This window comes from Acanthaster planci, linkage group LG01, assembly GCF_054643075.1.
Source record: "Acanthaster planci isolate LZ-2023a linkage group LG01, COTS_SCS, whole genome shotgun sequence".
NCBI classification, from domain to species: domain Eukaryota; kingdom Metazoa; phylum Echinodermata; class Asteroidea; order Valvatida; family Acanthasteridae; genus Acanthaster; species Acanthaster planci.
The window spans coordinates 3,230,539-3,254,688 of record NC_141777.1 but is presented as its reverse complement, the minus strand read 5'-3'; the positions used below and the strand labels follow the sequence as shown (position 1 = coordinate 3,254,688).

The 24,150-nt window shown below is 41.7% G+C and overlaps 1 protein-coding gene across 6 annotated transcripts in view; it reads left to right on the top strand.

Annotated features, from left to right (window-relative positions):
• LOC110974164 (signal-induced proliferation-associated 1-like protein 1) overlaps positions 1-24,150 on the top strand; it is a 79,685-nt gene that overhangs the window by 19,823 nt on the left and 35,712 nt on the right. For 5 of the 6 annotated variants that reach the window (XM_022225588.2, XM_022225587.2, XM_022225584.2 and 2 more), the window contains exons 2-11: positions 6,993-8,883; positions 11,348-11,648; positions 11,864-12,027; positions 16,233-16,421; positions 18,673-18,748; positions 19,973-20,071; positions 21,181-21,442; positions 21,870-21,976; positions 22,249-22,478; positions 22,996-23,037. In XM_022225588.2, coding sequence (XP_022081280.2) covers positions 7,474-8,883; positions 11,348-11,648; positions 11,864-12,027; positions 16,233-16,421; positions 18,673-18,748; positions 19,973-20,071; positions 21,181-21,442; positions 21,870-21,976; positions 22,249-22,478; positions 22,996-23,037 — 2,880 coding nt within the window. In that variant the 5' untranslated portion in view covers positions 6,993-7,473. The remainder of the gene's footprint in view (positions 1-6,992; positions 8,884-11,347; positions 11,649-11,863; positions 12,028-16,232; positions 16,422-18,672; positions 18,749-19,972; positions 20,072-21,180; positions 21,443-21,869; positions 21,977-22,248; positions 22,479-22,995; positions 23,038-24,150) is intronic. The other variant, XM_022225586.2, reaches the window with a different exon arrangement.

The following is a 24,150-nucleotide window of genomic DNA, read 5'->3' as shown; positions in this document are numbered from 1 at the left end:
TGAGGAATTGATTTACCGGTACAGGTACAAAAAAGATGAAAAGTCATACATCCATGTTTTCTGACAGCTTACATGAAAGTCATACATTTACTGGTGTATATGAAGGTTTATCTGATTAAAAAACGGATTCCTGATTGTGGGCACATGTACATCTGTAAAACCACCGGTACCAAAATTCACAAATTTATGATTTTTGCAGTTTTTCTAGTCGCTGCAGCCTGGTGACGGGCATACTTATGCCACATAATTAGTGATAATGAGAGGTTTGTGCTTATGGAAGTCTTGGAACCAGTCCTCTTCAAGCTCAACCTCAGTCACTAAAAACGGTGCCATTCTAGAGACTCTTGTTCTTGTTAGACCATGGAAAAATATGAATTTAAAAAATACCAGCAGTTTGACAGTGATGGCCCTATTGAGGTTACCCTCACTAAGGACAGAATCTGACCACTGTTCTGTCTTCTCTAGTGGAGGATAACCAACGCATTCCTTGGCTAACCTGCCGGTACCCATAGCTTCACACTACTGTTTCTTTCCCCAGTTGACCTTTTGACCCCAGACCAACTGACAGTGTCAGAGCTGTATCTTGACATTGACACTGACACTGTTATATTTACATAATAGCTGGCGTGGTGTTGTGATACCCTACACACCTTTCTTGATACATATACATGTACATGTGCCAGTGCCATGTGTGCATGTACATAGTGTACATATGTGAGCTCTACACCTTGTGTGTTTAGAATTTGAATTTCTTAGTAACTCCATCTGCTTGTACAGACAACTAGAAGTGCATGTGTGCTGACAATACATGTATTTACTACTGTGTTAAGCGGTGCACACGCCCAATATGTGTACGATGTATGTGAAAGCATCTTGGTTCTCTGAAAATCTACAAATTTGGAATTTCACACATGTACACGTACGTGTACTGTACATATTATTGTACACCCAGAAACCATAAAAGATGTTCACTTCTTCAAAATAGTGGGAAATTTACCAAATCTTTCAAAGATCTACCGATAAGTGGAGGTACTAGATGAACGTATAAGTTTTTTCCTGCCATCTCTTGACGGTGCTGGTACATACATGTATGTTCACATACATGTACAATGTGATTAAAATAACCAAGAGCTTTCATGTACATTACTGTGTTCTTTCATATTGTGCAAGAGGCTCACCAATTATTTCTTGCAACTTGAACCGTTTTCCTGGAAAGATGAAGTCATCTTTTTAATTTATACATGTACGTGCATTCATTATAAATAATACAAATATTGCAACCATTGGATAACCCGGACAACCTTGCTGATATGATGAGGGAGTATATGCCACAGAACAAGTGCGCAGAGAGTGCACCCTTAAATAGATCCTAATGGCAGACAAAGATTTTTTTTAGTGATAGTTGAGAGCGATAAGCAGTTAACCAGATGTGCTCACAACTCGGTGTCTTTACTTAGAATTGGAATCAGCAAGGGGTATCTGCATGTACAAATGGACATATGTCATTCCATTTCTTCCGCCCTGCCTTGAAAGTGCAGCCTCAAAGTGTATGAAGATATGAATGCACTGTGTCTTGGGGCTTGGGTCAGAACAAGAACAGTTCAAGAAATATTTCTGGGAATGCTAGCCCATATTCTGAGTGAAAAGTTGAACGCACTGGAACATGTACATGTAGGTTCATATGCATGCTTGTTTTTTTATCCTTGCAAACAGCTACATGTAGATTGCCCATGGAATTAAGACTTGTCTGTCTGTCATGTTTGGCAGTGAAATCATCATGACAGAAAGGTGACGTTTGAAAAAAAAAAAGATTTGTAATTTGTGTTTTGTTATCCCACTCGGGTCTCACAAATTATTTGAAACTTCAGCTAATTACGCTCTGAGTATACAAAGTTCACTGTTCTTACTGCCTGAGGCATTTGGCCATTCAATCTCAGTGTTTGTCATTTTGATGTGCTGCAGTTGAGTCCAATTTGGGCCAATCCAGGAAGAGTTCATGTCGGTACAGGAATCTCAAACTTGCGCTAAGCGGCAGGGAGAGTCAACGAACGCCCTGGGCCCTGCTGGGTGATGTGGTGCCCCTGCTCTGCTTACAACTGAAATATGAGGGAAGGAAAAAAAGTGACAACTGAGAGAAAACTAAATACACAGCTGCACAGACCAGGCATTTGGTATGGCAGACCAGTAGACACATGAAATGGAATTTAGCTCAATTTTATTTTTCTCTAATAAGGAGACAAAGCTTGAATGCATTGTGTGAAAAAGGTGCGCATTCCAAGAACTGCTTGCAACTTTTAAGCCAAGGGTCCAGTACTTGTTACATTGTATGTGTTGATTTATTAATTTAGAGCAGCATTTTTGTGTTTTGTTTGAAAATGTTTGCTCTTGGAGTTTTGGTTGACATCCACTCCATGTTGTATGTCTCAGGATCTATGGCCTGTGATACACACGCTTGGCTTGAAATTGGAAACAAATCTGGACTTGCCACAGGGCAGGATGCCACATGGGTTGGCAATGATGCCCAGAGGAAGTAATCGGTGCAATCCCAGGAAATTGGAGGGAAGTTGCAATTTGGCTGTTCGGCTTGTCCAGAATTTATCAGCTCTCAACAAGCTTTGAAATGCATAATTCTGATGTGTCAATGGTTAGAACATGCCCAAGTGTTCATCAGTGATTGGCCACATTTGTGTGTGTGTTTTTTTTAACATTTCCTTTAAAAAATATTTGTTGGGGCAACTTGTACTGTATATGAATGGTTTCATTTCTTAGGTACTGTAGCATAGTGTACCTGTATGTGAACTTGAATTTTTCATTTTTTTCCCCTGAATATTTTGAACCTTCATTTAATTGCTGAAAACTTTGACGTACCAGGTATGAATGTAACTTGAGATGTCATTCATTCAATCACTGTTTCTTGTGGAACCACACTATGGATCTTGAATAGACTGTATTTGCGGGAGACCCAATTTCAGTCATAATCCTGAACGTGTTGTATGCATTTAAAACCCTTAATGGGACGGTACCAGGTGATTCAGGGAATCAGAATGGAATCGTTGAATAGAGTCTGGTTCTTGAAATCTAAGATTTTCAAATGAATACTCTACGTTGGGGAATCTGACTGAAATGGGGCCCCATGCGAATACTTTTTTACAGTGTGTATGGACTTGCAGGTCACATCGTTCACAGCTTGGCCTTATGCATACTAAATTTATAAAGTGGAATTCAGTTGTGTAAAATAGGTTGGAACTGGTGAATGATTAACACGGCCGTGGAAGATTTTTGACTGACGCGTTCATTCTGCAGCACACAATGCCACCATTTTGTCATTAGTCGAATCCAAAATTATTCTCCCCCCAGCCACACATGTACATGCATTAAGCTACCTGCAGTGATAGACGTTGGTGTTGTACACTGATAATATAAACAGTAAGGAAAATGAATTCCATTTAGCCAACAATTTGAGTAGGACAACCCAGCATGTGGGTTACATATGCAGCAAGGTATGAGATGGAGAGAACCCCCCTGCTTTGTGTTGGTCATTGTCTCGCAGGAATCTGGGGAATTCCTTTCAGATATCTTGGGGGGATGTGTTAAGTAACAATAGTCTGGAATGTGTATAGAGATTGGACATGTTGGGGGGGGTACCCCTCGGTCTCATTTCTTGCTGGGTATAGTGGGTTTGGGCCTGGCAATTGATGGACGGGGTCTGGTCTGGACTGGCCTGGACTCAACTGGCTGTGGTATGGTACCATACATGTACATGTACCACCCATTTACCTTGAATGAATCAACGATAGTATTGGTGATCCCTAGCAAGTGGTACTTTCAGTTGTGAACTGTGGCTGTATTTTTCAATTGTTCATCTGTTCCTTTGCAGCGCACCAAAAAGTCGGACACAAGTGACTGTGCTTTCAGAAAACCGGGAAGGCGAATTGTTTTGCGATCTCTTTTATCCATATATATATGTACAAGTACAGTTGAAGGTACATGTACATTTACATGTAGTATGGCTTTGGTCCACTGGCTTAGTGCCAGATAAAACAGTGATGGATGGGCCAAGCATATTCACTCCCTCAGACTAGCAAAACACAATGTCATTAAAAAGGATTACAGAAAGCCTGGTGTTTTTTCACTACAGGGTCTTCACAGACCACTTCATAAGCTTGTTCCTACAGAGTAAATACCTGTACATATGTACATGTAAACATTGTACATGTGTGCACCATTTCTGTTGGTGTTGCATACCGGTATATCAGCAGGATCAAGAGGGAGAATATTTTTGTTGAGCGACAATAGTCCTTTGCAGTGTCTCATTTAGCCACCACTCCACCTGTCCTCAGGACGGGCAAAAAGAAACTCGGGCAGGCACAGGCAGTTTTTACTCGCAAACCCCCACCCCTTTTATTGCCCCGCCCAGTCAAATTATGGCCAGCTGACAAAGTCGAAGGGACATACATGGACATGGACATGGACATGTCCTGTTTTTACCTTTTCCTTCTGTGGGTGATTGTGCCCATACAAGTCAGTGTGATAACTTGAGAAATCTTTTGCATTGAAACTTCAAACTTTGCATCTGCATTCTGTCTTTGGTAATCCTGTAAGCCTATCGCATTAAAGCCTGAAAGGTCAAGGGTGAAGGATACAATTTGAATATTTTTGTGTCCCAGAAATGACAGATGTGGGTTTATGCGTGGGCTTGGCCGGGTATTTGTGTTTGTTAATTAACACTTCATTCTTGTTTTTACAATAATCTTTAACAGTGGTGACTGAATATTCGTATTTCCTTCCAAAGCATTGGTCTTAATGGAGACATGGCCTCAGATACTATAGCACTAAGGGGTATCAGTTTTAAAAGTTTCATTGGACTGGACAGGTACATGTAGTTTTCAAACCTTTGCTGGAAAGGACAAACATGTTGCAGTCCGAGATTAAACCCTGGCCCTTTGTAGGGAACTCATCCCTTGCGTGCACTGGTTCATGGTTGTTTGGCATGAGACACACTGATCATGAAACAACACGACCAATTTCCATTTGAATGTACAGTCTTCTCGTGGGAGCCTGGCGTGTACAGGTGCACTTGAGCCTAGTTGAACCTTTTTCCCACGGGCATGTCTCTTCTTTACTGGCGTTGGTGCGGATTTTCTTCGTCAACCATCCCCCTCCCCCCAGAAAGAAAAATTAAATCAAGCAATGCCTGTAAGTATTGAGAAACTGAACATTTTAATCATGACGTACTCTTTACTTTGGAAGGAATTTCAGACAAGTGAAAAAAAAGGAATATGTACCGGTACATGTAATTTTACATGTAGTTTTCTTGCTATTGCTATTCCAGTACGTGTATCTTACATGTGCAGGTTCAAGTACGTATGGTTATCCAGCTGTCTAGTAAAACCGGGAGAAAAGGTTAGGAAGAAACCTTGCTACACTGTTTAGAGTAAACAATACTTGTACATAAAAGTACCGCTATTTACAATGCTGAAAAGTACTGTACATGTCATGTAGAACCATTACAGAGTTGGTGTTGCAATGCATTTTGAGAAAAAGGTGAATTCCATGTTTGCATGCTTCCCTCCCAGGTTTTGTGAATATGTCCAATTCAAATGTGGCATCTGACATTTACATGTAATTCTATTTGACATTCTGGTGTGAAAACACTATGTAAAAACAACCAAAGCCCATTGTAACAGAAGCAAAAAAGGAAGGGAATGGAACATTATGTCCCACAGAGCCAGAACAGATCACGGAGGCAACAAACGGAGACAGATTGGACTATACAATTTTCAATTCCCATATCTTTATAAACAGCAAAAACATAATTTATTGCAACAATGTGTAAATGCAGAATTGTGCCTGAATGTGAAGAACAGTCAGTTACCAGAAATGTGAGTGTAGCGATAATTTACAAAGCTTGTTTACTGGGAAGTGAGAGGGGAAAATCTCATCCTTTCCTGTGTCCCCAAACAGTTGCACAATCGATCTGAAGCTGTAATTCTCCTCTCCAGGAAGGCCTGTGCATGTTCTCCAGTAAGGTTAATAGTATTGGTAGACAGTCCTAGCGCTGTGATGGAATGTTTATATTTACTTTTACAGTTCATGATCAAAGTGTACACTTGACAAATTAACCCTGACAGGAACAGCAAAGCGGTGTTGGACGCCAGACATGGCGGTATCTTCCCTCCCTCGTATACCCAGCAAGAAATGAGACCGAGGGGTACCCCCCAAACATGTCCAATCCCTATACACATTCCAGACTATTGTTACTTAACACATCCCCCCAAGATGTCTGAAAGGAATTCCCCAGATTCCTGCGAGACAATGACCAATACAAAGCGGGGGGGGGTTCTCTCCGTCTCATTCCTTGCTGCATACGTTCCCTCTGCATTTACCAAATACCACGACACGTCTTATTTGTCATTCTCAGGCTGTGTGAGTGTTCCACTGATATCTTGATTTTGGCATTGATTTTATAAATGTCAGGCAAACTATCTTCACTAACAGTTACCTTGTTGAATGTAGGGTGGCTGAAGCTGTTGACTTTCTGTGTTGAAGAAACGTGAAGAGTATCCATGCTTCTTTACAGAACTCTGTCAAAGTGGGGAATGTGTGATAAATGAAGAATGTCTGATTGAACTTTTTGCACGCATGGCGAATTTCATAAACATCTCTTGTCTCATAGCTGAGGCTGCATCCAAATCCATTGTCTAGAGCTAGGTCTAGATGTTTACTCCATTGGAAATACGCAGAGACACGTAGACGGTAGACCTAGCCGTAGCTCTGGAAACCCATTTCGGACACAGCCTGAGGTTCAGGAAAGTCTCTTGGTTTGACATGTTACCCAAATGGACCCTTTCTTGCTGAGCAAAAGAGACAACTGGATGAAATTGAAAATTATCTACAAGTACATGTACATTTCATTCACAGTTCATATTGAACACATCTTTTACTTCAACCATTAATATGCATTTATGACTTCTCTGTCTTCTTTGATACAGAACCAAAGACAGATGACGTACATGTACAGAGGTGAGGCAAACCTGCAACTGGTGTGAATATTCCTGTGATCGAGGATAGACATCACATGGGCACGGGTGGATCTGTATCTACCACAGCAGTGACTGCATTGTACCGGTAATTAGTCTAAGGACACAGGAAACACTAAGCAATACAAGGACAGTTTAGAACCGTGGAACTTCTCAGCTTATTTTTCTACAGAAGTTCAAAGCATTGGAGGGAATGCCTAACACGAAATGAGTATTTGTTTTGTTGTATGACATGGAGAAGTATGGTGAGCTGTACCCTGGATAGTATCTTTCACTTTGCCTAATTGTCGGAGCGATCTGTGAAGAGGAAGTTGGGGTGGGCCCGACATCAGAGCCAGGAAGGAAACTGGTTGGCACAGCAAGGACACGTGCACCTTGGTTTATTGCATAGCGGAGAGATAATGACAGGGAGATTGCAGGCGTGACATGCGCAATGGCCGCACAGGGAAGGAGTAGCATGTATCCGGCCTACATGCACAACAGCAGCATGCCGCAGTCCAGCGCACAGTCCCACTTGATCAAGAGCGTGAGACAGGGTGCCGCACAGATGGCCGAGTACTACCACAGCACCATGGTGCCCAACGGTCGGGTGTCCCCTCCAGGTGGCAGGGACGCCAGCGACAAGTTCTACTCTACTGGTACCTCCCGATCGGAGGGCCGGAGGATACCCAGCATGGACGATCCATTGAGGAACAAGGAAGACTCGGATAGGTACACCCACAGTAGCAGCAGTAGCAGTGGAGGTTTGCCCTCAGGACAATTCTTAGCCACCCCAGTGAAAGTTGAGGACAAGTACGACGGCAACTATGAGGAGGTCAGAGGGGGCAGTAGGCTGGGGCAAGAGGGGGAGGTGAGACCGGCTCTCGCCCAGGAATCACGGACAAGCACAGCCACCAGGGTACAACTGACCAGGAATCAGGACCAGATTGGTACCCCCTCAGGGAGCAGGGGTCAGTTTTGGAGAGAAGGACTGCCAGATGAGAAAAGGACTCGTGCAACTGGTAGTCCGCACCGTCGGCACAACACCAGTCCTGACAACAAGTACTTTGTATCTGCTCAGGGACACGCAGAGGCTTCCCGACAGGCTGCCTTGACGACGGATAACGTGAGGAGCTTGGCACGTGGTGACCGCGTGCAGCTGCGACGAAGCAACAGTAATTCCACCCTCAACGAAATCACGGACCGAATGGAGTATCACAACAACCCCTTGTTGCCACGGCGGGAATACGGCAGCACGTCATCCATTGATGTGCAGAGCGTGAGTGGTGAAAGTTTCTTCCAGATGCTGCAGGACTACCGGGCGGACGTTGACCAAAGAAGTCCCGCCCCGCCGCAATTGAACAGACTGCTTCAGGGAAAAGTTGGCAGCTCCGTGCCCTTGAATGACACAGAAAGAGGAATTTCTAAACAGTCAACAGCTGCCGAGAAATCTGCGAGCAAAGAGGTCTTGACAGCTAAAGACAGCATCGACAATGCCGACTTTGGCGGAAGTCCCCGGATCACCCGGAAGCAGAGCAAGCGCAACAAGAAGAACAGAAACAAGTCCACCTCAGGGACGGATCAGTCCTTCTTCAAGAAGAAGCTGCGCAACAGCATGAAAGGCAGCGACCGAGCAGAGGCTCTGGAGAGAACGGGCCGAGCGGCCGGGGAGGAGGATGACATCACCCTGGAGGACAGAATGGAGGAAAGGACAAGGCAGCTTGCCTTCCAGCACTATGATGTGCAGAGTACCTACTTTGACATGCAGGACGCCATCAGGAATCGTAAGGCGACAGAGAGGAAGAGAAACACCACCACCGGTGCCTCAGCTGCCTCCAGACACAGTGCTAACAACACGCCAGAGGTAAGTCTTAGTTCATCTTCCAGCCCCATGAACGTTAAAGATGGAGGAACGTTCTTTTGTTTTCATACGGGTGGAATTTAGTCGCCCTTCTAATTAATTTATGCAGTTTCCGTTTGTTTGAATTGGTCATTGTGCATATTTAAGCCAGAAGAGAAATATGCAGTTTTTTAAAAATCGGTAACAGTGCTGTTTGAAACAGAGTTTGGAGCTCATTTAAGTTATGTGTGCTATCCACTTCATATATCAGCTGCACCTGCAGAATTTATCGAAGCCAAGAAAGAAGTTGGTAGAGGTGCAGGCGTGCAGGTTCCCTTGCTGAATAACTTGAGGTCTTGATGTCGCAGAAAGAAAGAAAGAAAAATTCACAGTCTCAGCAGAAATGCAAAAAGAAGGAAGTTCAGTTAATGACCTTGCTCAGGTGATTGTGTGGAAAACTGCATTTTCAGCAGAGGAAAAGTTCATCACCTGTCAGGAGAAAAAAGCTGTTTAGAACATCAGCTATACATGTACATGTATAGTTACCCGGTAGCTTGACACATTCCATTCCCCAATACTCATACAGTGTACATGTATATGTACTTGACCCCTTGCTGGAAGAGAGGTGAACTAAGAAATATTAGCCATTGATCTCTGTCAGATTTGAAGGCAAAATAATATATACTGATTTCTATGAACCCAGAATGATCATTTGTATTTGTCATAATTGGGTACGGTACATATAGCATAAATTGCAAGAATTTCCTTGCCTGGAAGAACAGTACATGTACATGTACAAGTACTGTGTAAAAAAGATAGCATGTACACTGTACATGCATTGTGTAGGTACACATAAAGCTTGACAGACAGGGTGCATCTGATTTTTGTCGATAGCAAAGACAAGAAGAGAGTTTCAAATGTTGCCTTTTGATCAAATCCACTTTCCCTCAGATTTTTTTCAAGATAAATGTGTACAGTACAGCTGTGCTGCACCTGTACATGTGTGTTTGTACATGTACCTGTACATGTACATTGTGGTACATGTTTTTCTGCTTTATTTCATAGAATGATCATTTTGAAGGAGTTTAGTTTGACCAAACTCCAAAGTACCGGTACATGTGCATGTATTCCAATTCTTGATTTTTCATTTTCATGTCTTTTCCAGTGAAGATAAAAAAAAAGAAATATCGGGTAATCTACGGTACAACCCTTTAAACTTTTATCTTGGACTTGATCAGATTATGTAAAACTTTCCAGATTGCGCAGGGTGTTGATAAAGTATAAAAAAGAGCAGCATTATGTGAGATATTTTGCATAAACATGATAAATTTGCTGTTGTCTCTTGGGGATGTCTGTCGTTGATAAGAGTTCAAAGTACATGTAAAAAGGGAAGCAGAAGTTGGGAACAAAATGACGAGAGGAAACAGGGATAGAATGGAATGACAATGACCTTGTCTTCCTGTCACAGGCAAGCCGTGCTGCTAGGCATACATGTACATTAGGATATTAAGCTGTACTGCTTTTTTTTATCTTGAATAGTTTTAGGTACATACTGGTAGTGATGTTTTAATGCAAGCAGGAGGGCAGTAACTATTGACTCTGGAAATCAAGGGAAATATCCGGACAGAAATTCCAACATATTTATACGCTTATACATGTATACACATGTACATGTATGAATGCATTTCAAATTATAAAAATTGGACTTTCTGCTTTGGCCATGTGCCCTCCAGTTTCATTTACCCAGAAACAACTTTCCATCCAACTACATGTGTTTAAATTTTTAGAGGCACATACATGTCATCACACTGCTGGCCGATGAAATTATGCAGTAACTGGGACAGGTTCTGTGAACCTTGTGCCGTTCCCTCTTTGTGTTGTGCAAGATGTTTTTTTCAACACCTTCCCCCAGCAAATATCCTGAATCACTTCGTCTTTTCCATACAGCCAACGTGTTCATCAAGATTTTAAAACCTTCATCATAAAATTTACTAAGCCTTTGAGCGGAATATTTTATTGCCTTATTCAAGGACCACTTCCATCTGAAGAATCGCTAATTGTGGGGGGGGTGATATATTCAATATTATAAGGACATGTAGGGTAAATGTGTACATGAAAACTGCAAATTCATTAGCCGTAGTCGCCAGAGCTTTCTGAAGGTGAAATATTCGAATTTGAACCACATTAAAGTATGAACGATTTAAGATGATGGCAGTGATGGAAAAACATTGTCAAACGCAAAAAAAATTATCTGCACATACTGTAGTTCAGTTTAAAAAATGGGATTTCTATCCCAATTTCCTTCAGGAGTGAGTTTCAAAAGTAAGGGGAGGTTTGACGTCACAATACTTTGCAAAAGGTGTCCACCTATTGCAATTTTGCAGCATTTGTATTTGATCTGACATCACAAAAATCGTATTCAAGTATGGACCAATCTCCAAGGGGGTCTGCATTTAATTGAAGATTTATCTTGCTTTGCCTCACCCAGGGGAGTCTGGAGGATCTTCTTAAGGTGGAACAGCTGGCAGACGATGGGGACGGCCGGGGGAACCTGCTCATCCACAGCTGCCCCTTCTTCCGCAATGAGATTGGTAACGAGGTGGAGCCCCGCGTCTCCTTCTCCCGGATCGGCATGCTGAACGCCCGGGCCATGCACCGGGAGAAGCACCGGGCCATCCTGGAGGCGGAGCCCGAGCCCGAGAGGAGGGCAAGCCTAAACTGGAAGGGCCCCGTCATTGAGTTTGTGGATCATGGCGCCATGTACTACAGGAAATACTTCTATGGGTTTGGTGAGTTCTGCTCTTCCGGTTGGTTTTCAGTTTATTGTTGCATTTAACTATCGGTTCTCTCAATCTGTTGTAAATCTTCACTGACGTTTTGGTACATTTTGAGCTACTGGTATTCTGAACTGTAAAATCCAGCCGCCATGTTTCTACATTGGTGGCTGTAATCAACCTAGACTGAAAGAAACGAGGCTTACGGGCAAATTTGTCCTGTTTTACAGAGCACCAGAATTATTTTGGCTTGGATGAAAACTACGGGCCGGTGGCAATCAGTATACGAAGAGAAAGCAGGTTGGATGAGACAGACGGGGCGACGGAGAGCAAAGAGAAAGACAAAGATGCCGCCGGCAAGTACCAGTACAGGATCATCGTCAGGACCTGCGAGGTAAGCCAGTGGCTTGTGAAAGTGCCATGGAAATGCATCTTATTTCTAGCCATAGCCACATCATGTTGGCTTAGCCATAATTCAGTTTGGATTTACTTTAAACAAGTTTGATAAATGACACCCTGGTAAACCCCAAACCCTAAGGCCCTTTTGGCTAGGTTGCACCCTCTGTCCTTTTAAACTCTTCCAGCTGTCTGTATATAAAATGGGATAGTCTCATTCTTTTGAAGTCTCCACTGTCTTTAATGTGCAGATTGGATGGGTGACCACTGCCGCATTCCTTCAAATCCTCTGGAATTAATGTTGAGGCAGTGCAAATGGTATTCAGCAGCAATGTGGATGATACCACATGTAATCAGAGCCTGAATTTATGCACGGCCTGAATCTATGCATTTATGCACACAACACTAAGGTCTAACCCAAGGCCTTGATGCAGTGCATCCTTTGCAATCAGCCTCACCTTTTTTTTTACCTTGCAGCTTCATTCTTCCAAAATTGTCCAGAGGATTTGGGAGGATTGAGAAAAGTTAGTGTTAGCTTCCGGTAGTAATTTTTGGTGACATACATGTACATGAAAGCTGTTTCTGCGTGCACAAAAATAATTCAAACAACTAAGTTAAAAATCTAACTCCTCAGTTTTTTTTTTTTGGGTGTGCTATGTTTCCTCAGATGGGATTGGGTCGTACGTTTTATTTAACGGCATCACTTGAAGTGAATCAGTTGATGTACAAGCAACTGCTGATATCTTGGAAACTGTCATATAGCCCTGTCTATTTACAATCGTAACTTACCTGTGGTTTACATGGCAGTATCTTCCCTTTTGAAAATATATTTCAGCAAATTTGTTGTGTGAACCAGATGTAAAATCTTGGCATACACAGCTGGCAGACTTCAGAGGAAGTTCAGCCTTTACCCATATTTGTGGGAAAGAGGAACTACGGGTACAAGGTTACACTACTTCATGTATGCTTGCTGAGCTATGCAGCTATTACAAGAAAACATATCCAGCAAATTTATGAAGTCTTTGCCCGTGAAACCTTTACTTTCAGAAAAGCTGGGGGGAGGGGGTTGGCATCAGTAATGTCTAAATGTTCAGGTGAGAAAGCTAAAACAAAAATTCCCCCCAAACAAAAGCAAAAACAAAAAAAATATTATGTACATTTGACAACAGTGTTGGAATCCTCGATGGTTACAGTGCACATGACCTGGCGTCTAATCTCAGTGCGGAAAGGAACTAAATGGGTAAAAATCATTTATTTGTATTTGTTTCAAACAACTTCTCGATGAATTTGCCAAGATAAGCTGTCCAGTCATTTAAAATGCACCAAGTTGTTTATGCTTTTTAGAAATGAGTGATTTACACAATGGAAGTTTGTCTTGTCTGGTTTCGGCCAACTCACATACATGTATCCACAATGCATCTTTTAAACCGGTTAAGAGAGCCTAAATGTAGCCACACAGCCAACCATATCGTGGCCTTCCATTAATCCCGTCCTCTTAACTAGGGCTAGGTCTCATCCTCAAATCTCATCTTGAATCCCCTCTGGACTACAATGGTTTAAGTCTTGGCCAGAAGATTGACCGATGTCTTTTTTCATCCCCTTTGTCCCCGGTTCACGTGTATAGATGAACATCTGAAGCTAGGGCAGTGTATCTGTAGACATGCATTGAAACGTCCTGAAAGGAGGCGGACAAAGTGGCTAGGGGAAAAAAGTACAGCGATAACTAAACACCAAATGCTCCATTAATCCGAGAAATAGAATTGTTTGGCGCGATGCAGTGTCTTTTGGGGTAGGGAATCATATTTCAGACCAAAATACAATTGGTAATGAAGTCTGTTTAATTGCTGCAATGATGCGAAAAAACAGTATTCCTGAAAGCATTTTTGTAAAGGAAATAACAGAAGGAAATGAGTCATGAAAAATTGCAGATGTCATTAAATACTTTTACTTTCTGTCCTCGTTACTGTTTTGACATCAACAAAAAGATATGCGTCATTCATGTCAACCAATGTAAATTAAGATCAAAACAGATACAGTTTTTCTAGTTTGGTTCTTTGATCTGGTTACCAGTGGTTTGTCACTGTGCGCTTGGCATGGTAATGTTCATGCAGCAGGAGATGAGGTAATAGACTCAAGAAGAATGGAAACAGAAAAAAGTCAGGAATTTATGTATTTCCTCCCCCCCAATGTTTTCAATAATTAGGAGTGTATTGGAAAGAGGCCAGTGTAGTTGTTCTGTGTTGTGAAAAGAAAGGATAACGTATGATCCTTTCCCTCTTGTGGGAGTGGCAGAAAGGGGAGGACAGTGTCTGAAATGAGAAGTCGCTGTTGAAAGCGGTTGGGCATTACTGTTTTCGTGAACAGATGCATGTACATGTAGTTCTTGAGACATACAACCCTAGTAAATTGTCTACATTTACACTAATGTACATGTACATCTTCATGGTTGACATGTGCACTGTACTTGATCAGTGTGTTCCGTTTAGTACATGTACCCTTTACATAACAATTGCATTATATGGAACATCATGGGACAGTGTTTCACATGTACATGTACCTATTCATACAAAATGTGCATGTACATATATGTAGTACGTTATACATCATGTGAATTGTGTGTGGTAATACCAAGAAATACATGTACAGATGCATGTGAATGGACCCACAAGCACATTCATGCACAATCATCATCCTGTTCTTGTTTGTTTTTGTTCTTACTGATACCATAGCTCCATGTATTCAGGAAATGGGGTGAGGAACATTGTTGCTGGTTACACTTCAACTTTCTGGAATCCTTAAAGCTCACTGCGTCCTTTGTCACTTCCTGTTCTGGTTACATTTATTTTGGCTCTCCCTGCCATCTGGTTTAGCAGTCATTCCTGTCTTTGTTCTCTGGGCAGGACTCAGGAGTTGATAACAGTAATGACAGAAACATCTGGATCTGTTCCTTTGCCGTTCCCACATGCGTATACATGTATTCTGAAACCGGAAAATATAAGTACATGCAGCGAACCTTTGCTTATTAAAGTGAAATAAGAGGCAGTGTACAGAAATTGGGAATTTTCTTTGGTCGTCACCCTGATTGTCTTTGCGATGAAGTTACATCAAAGTCAGTTGGTGTACCTGTAATTTGCTAATAAATTGTTGGCTCATCTTTTCAAAGTGCTTTTTTTGTTGGCAGAAGGTTTTGTCATTGACACGGTCCAACAAACACTTTTGGACATGTTTTGCCGATTTGTGTACATGTTTCATAGGTGTGCATCATGCACAGTGTGTATACATGCACAGGTGGAACTGGCGTGACTTGATAAAGAGAGCAGTGCATGATATTTTGGGTCACACTTTTTACCAATCAAATGGCTCATTAACTTTTACCGTTGTTTTGTTCATTCCGTCTTGCGAATAAGTCATACACAAGGCCTTTTTTAGGGTTTTCCATGAGAGTTTTTGGTCATACATACATGTATTTCTGTTTACAATGACTTGATTTATCAAATTCCTCTCCACAAAAAGACTAGCCAGCTACTGAAATGGAATACTGTGTGACTTTCAGTGGGAGAGGGAGCCTAGCCGTCATTTTTTTCCCCGTTGACTGTAAACCCCTTATAAAGCCTCTCGGTGTTATTTCATTCACTTATGAATTTTGTAACGGTTTTCACAGAAACCATGCGGTAATGAAGACATTTGGGCTTGTACACCTACCTGTATACGCTCATGTTTACAAGCTTGACGAATCCTACATGCTTCTATCTTCTATTTTGTTTCTGGCACTGGCTGCTTAATCCAGCTTCATGAAATTACGTACTGTGGGTGCTTTTAGGCTCTGTCTAATTTGTCCATTCTCTGTAAGCAGAATACCAGGTGTGTATCCATACAAATGAAGGCAGAATTCGTGCCTGGTTTGGATAGGCTTCTTAATGTCTTTGAGCCTCAGGCAAAACCATGTCAGGGCAAAAAGCTCAAGTTGATAACAAAGTCATGGTATGAGAAATGGAGCATTATACGGTAAGTCGTGAATGCACTGGGAAATTTTTTTCGGCGGTATTGATGTGGCTTCCTTTAGGTTTGGCTATGGGCAACCCATCTGCGAGACAATCTCATATATTGACTCCTTTTAGAATTTAAATACGGTCGCAATTTCTCACTCGCTCTGCGGAGATGCTCTGCTATTGAATTATAACTCCATTTTCATCTCCCCTGCAGCTGGTCACCCTGCGCGGTGTCATCGCTGAGGATTCCATCCCTTCTACCGCCAAGCACAACTCCCCTAAGGGCTTCCCCCTCAAGGACGTCTTGGAATATGTGGTCCCCGATCTACCCTTGGCTTGCCTCAGGCTGGCCCTGTCATCTGCCAAGGTTACTGAGCAACTACTAAAACTGGATGAGCAAGGGGTTTGTTCCAAATTTCATTTTGTTTTCCATATCATAATTGGAATTTAATATCAGTGTTGTCAAACATAAATTTTGTGTTTCAAAGGGGTATTCCACACGACAGAATTTTCATAATTATGTACGGTGTATATTTCTTGTCCCATTTTCACAGGATAAGCTGAAAGGCGAATGCATTAATTCAAGGCTGACTTTTTTTCGGCCCCTTTTGGCCAACATTTTTAAAGCTGTAAAATTTGGTGCAGCATGAACACAGAAAATGCAGTTTGAACGTAAAATGAGGATGGATGTTGGTGCATTTTACAGTGTATAAGCAGTGGAGCTCAATACCATGTTGTCAATTGTCAAAGAAATTGACAAGTTTGGTCGAGTTGGCTTTAACCCCTAACCTCCTACTTACAGGTACAAAGCGGTTTTTGAGTAAAACGATAGCGGTTACACCGTGGACAAATCTCTTTCTTGAGTATGTGTGGTTCTGAGAAGAATCAGGGAATAACTCGACGTTTCGAACAGTGTACTCTGTCCGTCTTACACCATATAAGCTCCACTCCCAGTTAGAATCCGTCAGTCTCCTGCAGACGGACAGAGTACACTGTTCGAAACGTTGAGTTATACCCCGATTCTTCTCAGAACAACCACACATACTCAAGAAAGAGACTGATCCATGGTGTAACCGCAATCGTTTGACTCATATAGTTCTTTCATCATGAAAACCTTCAAGTCTTAAAGCAGTTTTTACTACTTAAACCACTCAGTTTGTCATGGCCGGCTGGCTAGAATCCATTACAGCAATAGGTTTCATATTCATTCGATGAAACTTGACGAAACTGATAAAATTGTGTTAATTGGGAAATCTCATGACCTTTCATCATTTAGCCTTATGACATTTACAGGGTATTGCATAGGACATCACCCTGTAAATGCTTGTGTTGAAATGCTTGAGAAATTCTCATTCAATTTTTTGTTGGAGTAGCAAATTTGTTTTTCTCGCAGTGGAACAGTGTAATATTTATTGTAGACATACACAATGAGTACCAGTAAGTTCCTGAAATACTTGCCTTTGAATTACAAACTTGGCAAAAATAGAGTGGATTCGGAGAAGGAATGCTGCCTGGATGTTATTCATTATTTGTGTGAAAAAGATGCACCTACCGGTACAGTACATGCGTACCTACCAGTAGGCCAGGTGAAACAGCTACACGTAAATTAGCCAATCATGGGACTGGTCATGAGATCTTGCCCCAAAAGTTGTAAAATGTTGTTCACGCGTGAAGTAAGCTGAAGGGACGTACATGGCTAGTCGTCCTGTGGAAGCTCTGTATTTGCACACTGGCGATGAAATAATCCAATCCACGACAGCATTGTTGGCCTCCGAGTTTAACAGTTACGCTAAATTCTGTCTGTCAATCGAGGAGTGCAATGCATTACGCCACCACATGAACGTTGGCAGTTGTGGCAGCTCAGATAGCCTCCTAAGCAATGCAGTCTGCAGTCTTTGTCACAAAAGACTTCTACACAAAATCATTTGATTTTGGTTCCATTGCCTTTCACTAACGTGTATTTGTAAACACTGTAGGCTCCGTGGCTTGTCCCCTCCTCCCTCCCCAAGGAAATAGCAAAATCTGCCTGTGGAACCACCTCATTTCTCTCCATAGCAAGCAACCCAGGTTGTGCTTATGGAATCGTTGCACAGATATCCGTGGCTCTGTAGTGGCCACAAACCATGCCAGTGTCCTACCATGCCTACCCTTGTTTCATTTGGCACCCACGCACAGGCCCCATGTATGTGCACATTAAAACAGTAGCTTTATATATGTATGTACCATGCTGTATAAGTTTGATGCAATGTATACGCTGCACACCTGATGCAAACAGGATGTCATTGCTTATTGCTGCATCAAGGTAACAAAAACATTAACACCCTCTCTTGTTTACACACCGTGTTCATAAGGTCCCCCTCCCACAATGGACTGGCTGGATCTCCTCAGCTTACTTTCCATTCAGGATTGGCCTAATTAGGGTTCACTCAGCAAATATCTCTGAGATTGCGTGAACATGTCCGAAATTGTTTGACTACGGCCAGGAACAGCACATGCCCCTGTGGAGCCATGGCCATGTGGCTGATGCCATTTCTCATATTTGTGTGTTGTTGCTAAATGGAACCAAGTAATTAACATGCGATTTTGAACTGTGTTCATGTAATTTGTATCATAATGATATCTGGTGATGTTTTTGTTTTGTTTTTTCCACATAGGTGAGCAATAAATATAAAGTGGGCATAATGTTATGCAAGGCTGGGCAGAACACAGAGGAAGAGATGTATAATAACGGTAAGTCCTTCCAGGTTACCCAAAGGAACTTTAAAGGGTCCAAGCAAAGAATTGTTCTAATGTGTGATTTCTGTGCAACTTACTATGCCTCCTCTTTGTAGGAAAACTACTTGAAATCTTTCTGGGTTAAGTATCTTGAAAAGTGCCCCCTTTTTTAGACAGTTGAAATTGTCCATGCTTTTGTGGTTAACCAAGGGCGTTTCTGCCATGATGTCGGTCAGGGAGGACACTGCTCATTTTGTAGGTTTTTCTGTTGAAATTATGAAACCAAAATTTGCTTATTGGAAACATTTCCGAGAAAGGGTTGCCAAATATTTTTCATTGCCCTTCATTTACACAAGGAATCATCAAAAAAAGGACATTTTGGACAGCAAAATGCAAGAAAATCTAACATGTCTTCATGCACAAATCAGTCTACATGTAGCATCGATGTTTGCTTCCTGGGATGCATTTTAAAGGGTTGTCGTTAGATAATTGCATCGCATAGACCCTTTGAAATGAGTGTGCTGCTTTGAATTCTACGGCAGAGTGTTCATGCTATTTGGGGGAGGCTCGTTCTAGCGGTAGTGAAACAGAAAGTACCGTGGACATCACGGGCTAGGCTGGAAATGAAAACAAGCACTGCATGAAAACAATGAGTCGCCAAAATGCTCAGTCATTGACCTTCAACTCAATCATGTTGGTTGTAATGCAAGCCAGAGGATGATTGGCCTGCCACTGTCAGTTGACATCAGATACAGGATGCTCTTGCTGAAATCCTAATTATATGTGTCTATACTTTACATTTCATCCAGACACAACAAAGTATTTTTTGTTTGACCTCTCATGTCAGCTAGGATTGGAAATTGGTGTCGCTCACGAGAATCTGTCAGTCTACAATTTATGCATAGTGTGTAATATATGATGCAAATTTGAGTAGGCTTACTTTTACAGAAGCACAGTAAAATAAATTACAAGTTTCCAGAGCCACTTTGGAGAGGAAGAAGAATCTTTCACCGTGTAAAGCAGCAGAAACCCTCGACGTTATTCACCCAGATTATGTCCATTTTGATCCGGATGCCAAAATGAGGAGTGCATCACAGCTGAGATCTTGGTTTGCTCTTTCTAGTGTAAACAAAAGCAAACTCACTGAAATAATGGCCTTTAGGACTCATTCTGTGGGATCCGGTCGCATTTTAATATTCAGATTCCAATTTTTTTTCTTCCTTTGTTTTTTTTTCTCAGAGCACTCCACACCGGCCTTTGATGAGTTTCTCGAGTGTATCGGTGAGCGGGTTAGACTGAAAGGGTTTGACAAATACAGAGCTCAACTAGACAACAAGAGTGAGTTTCATTCGTTCATGAGTAGCAACCTGAATTGATACTGTCTAGGGAAACTTGCTAGTTTTGGCTAAGTCGGTTTGTACGGCTATAATGCTTAAAATCATCGTGCAGCTATTGGTTTTTTGTAATTTCAGTTTTAGACATGCAATAAGGATTTGAGTTAACCAGCAGATAAATGTCTTCTATAGTGTGAAGAAGCTGATATTGTTTCATGTTAGGATCTCACTATGGCCTCCCTTGTGCTGTATCAAGTTACGGAGTACTTGAAGTGGCCTTTGTGTGGGGTGTTGTGACTGCAATGCCATAGAGTGAAGGATCTGTCATGGACAGGAAATAATGTACAAAAGCAAGGGAAGTGGTATGCTGAGTGACTTCATATCCGTTGGGCGTGCTTATCATGTGCATCGCAGTCTGGTGTACTGTTCATTCCGTTTCATGGGAACCAATGCAGTTGCTGGTCACCACACGCTCTGAGATTGAGACATAAGATTGAATTCCATGAAACCTGGACAAGGGTTGACGTCAATACCGGATTTGAAATCCTGAATGTTCATGGTGATGTTGCATGACATCTTGTTACCACTCTTGGACTCAAGTTACCATTTGACGTCATCGGCCACAATGGCTTTTGATCACAGTAATTTAGGGATACATGCTTTGAGTTTATTTTGGAATTTCTTTACAGCATCATGCAGATTTTTTAGGAATAGATTATTGAGTGTTTGGAAGGAAAACTTAGGATAATGCAAAGACAAAGCTCATTAAAAGCATCCCCAAAACACATTGTAAAATTTTCAAACAGTGAAAAAGATTTATGGCATACACTTTGAACCATTCAAAATATGTGCTGGAATCAGAAAATATGAATTTGTTTATGGTATACAATAAGGACGCAGAAAATAGTCACACAGGCAGAAATTAATTTCATTCTTCCCTAAAACCAAAAATCTTCAGGAAAATGGGTGCCGCAAACCAACCTGAATGTGTATTTGTTAGAAAGCGACAAATATTGAACATAAATCTGTTAATACCAGACACTACTGATCCATGTGAACACTCTGTATGGGAGCATCTTCTGCTTATACATTCTTTGTTACCTTTTTTTCTAGCCGATTCCACCGGTACCCACTCTGTGTATGCGACGTACCAGAAACACGAAATCATGTTCCACGTGTCGACAATGCTCCCGTTCACCGCTAACAACAGGCAGCAGTTGCTGCGAAAGAGACACATCGGCAATGACATCGTCACCATTGTGTTCCAAGAGCCGGGGGCTGAGCCGTTCACGCCCAAGACAATACGTTCGCAGTTCCAGCACGTGTTTGTGGTTGTGCGGGCCATTGACCCCAACACAGACAATGTGTTCTACACGTGAGTTTTTGTTTCCTCTCTGTAGTTGATGACAGTTTCAGTCTGGCATATTATTCAACCATTGTGTAGAATTTTTCCTCAACCTGCTGGCTTACTTTATCAGTACTTATTAGAATTGATGCCTAGATGGCTGGATATATTGGTGGCCAGTTGGCTAGCCACATAAGCTCCCAACCTTGTAGGTTGATTGTTAATTCGGCAAACCTGCTAACTTACTTAGATTGACAGGCCATCAGTGTAGCCCACTAACCTGTTTTCACACATTAAGTTAGTTTGGCTGTTCAGGCCAGATAGATGGCTAAATCGCCTTCATAAAGTAATTGGCTTTCTAGCTAGCCATCTACTTAACTTGCCTTAACTTGATTGTCAACAGGAGGCTGCGGATTCTGTTAACGAAATCTCCATTTTCTTTTTACTCAACATGCAGGGTTGCCGTGACAAGATCCAAGGATGTATCAGCTTTTGGGCCTCCTCTGCCAGCTAACGCTACCTTTCCCAAGGGACCCACCTTCTCTGAATTTTTGCTCGCTAAGAGTGAGTTTAGATTTGAAGGACCTTTGAAGAGAAACAATTATTATAAGAACTGAACATGTTGTTAAGAATGATGTTTTTATTTTGTTTGAAATGAGACCAAATTGTTTTAGTTCATTGAGTGAAATTTCTCTATCTGTGTTGCATTGCGTGTGAGGTAGAAACAGTATACCTGAAATTGTGTGGTTTAAGTAGAACATTGACTTTTAACAGGAGCACTGAATATATCTTTGAAAACAAAGCACATAAAATGATGTGTTTTTTTCTCAAATCAGTCATAAATGCAGAAAATGTTGTCCACAAGTCTGACAAGTTCATTGCCATGGCAACCAGAACAAGATGCGAATACCTGAAGGACTTGGCAGAGAACAGCGTGACGACGACCACCGTGGAGTCGAGCGCTAAAAGCAGCAAGTTCAGTCTCTCGCACAAGAAGAAAGAAAAGGCATGCCCCCGACCAGCCCCCGACATCCAGTGCAAGGGAGCCCTCACATGGCGAGTCGAGGTGAGGTCATTTCACACCAGTCTGATTCACACCCGTCTGTTTCGTCACCGGTATTGAATGTGCATGATGTTCCTATGCTTATAATGACAAAGCCTTGCTCTTACAAGCAAGATACCGCTGGCCTAGGGTTCTTTCTTTGTTCAGTATTAGAATTTGGGTCACAGGTGTAAAATAAAGATGTCTATGGTCTGCCTTTAAGTTGCCATATCTCAAAAGTGGTAAAACAGCATGAAAAAGGCAGTAAGTTAGGTACATGTGTGTACGCCTGAAAATTGTGCAACTTTTGTTTACATTGTCATCTGTATGAACAACAAAGAGATTGCTTAGCGTTCTGTGAAGGACCATTTATTTTCTCACCTGATTGGGCAACCTTGTTGATACACAAATTTACTTTAGTTTTTTAAAAGTTCCCTTCCAAAGCAGTTCTGCTGATTATTTCCTGACTCCTCTCATTTTTTTTTTTGAATCAAACGTCGTTCTTTTGCTTTTCCTGTTCACGGACTCTTCCTCCTCGCAGGTCTATCTCTGGTCCCCCATCTGGACTGACCAGGACATGAAGGTGACACACACAAAAAAAACCCCAAATTTGTCAGTTTTGTGTGGTGGTTTATCGCTACCCTACCCCCTGGCAGTTTGTTCTGTTTTGTTGCATGAAACGACAGCAGCATGCTTCACTTCATACCAATCTGGTGTGTTAAAAAAATTCCACAAAAATCAAATGACAGCCACACCCCAGCCATTTCGATGTACATTTGCTTTGAAAAGGTTGCCTGGTGAGTGAAATTCTGGTTGAAAGCCATGTCCTCTGCCAGCTTTCTTCAATTTGTTCAACTGAATGTAAACTCTCCTCTCCGTGCATGGAATTAACACCATTTTTTTTGTTTTTTATTTGATAGATTATGCGTTGTTTTTTTACACTCATCTGTTCATTGTGAAACAGGGGCCAGTGCTTTCCAGTTTTTTGTTGATATGATCAGTGGCCAGACCAGTGTCCCTGGCCTGCCCTTGGATTCTGTTGTGTTCGGGAAGCTCCACATTTTCTGTGATCTAGTATTACTTTCATCAGCTGTGAAGGCCCTCATTGAGTTGACGTTCATGATTTTCCTGCATGAGGGGATGGTTGTAATGCCCTGGTTTTGTTCTGTGGGTTGTTCATCATTATTCAGTGTCTTGGTATTCTGTTCTTTCTTTTCATCGTATTCATCTAAATGCAGACTGTGCCATTGTCTCAAAAAACTCTCTAAAGTTCAATATTGTCAAGAGCTGTCAATCCTTTTAATTTCGTCAAGAACTTTTGAGTTAAATGTCTTTCTACAATGCAAAATTATTGTGTTTGGTTTCAGTGTTTTAATCACATTTGGGGCTATTAAATCCCCAAAAGTTGAAAGTTGAAGGTGGCAATTTTTTTTTTCCTTGAATGTTATTATTTTTTCTTTCAAACCAAATGATCAGCAATGAATTTGTAAACAAACGTTTTGATTTGAAAAGGCATAATCTCATCTCAAAAGCGTCATTTTTGTGCATAAACTGGAAGAACAGTGTAATTTGTGTGATTTTAGTTTTGGCTTGGGAGTTTGATGCAGTTTCACCCTGCCCAAAAACCTTAAACTGATTTTGGATATTTATTATACTCACTTGCCTATTACTTGGCAATAGTTTCTTAAACATGGCA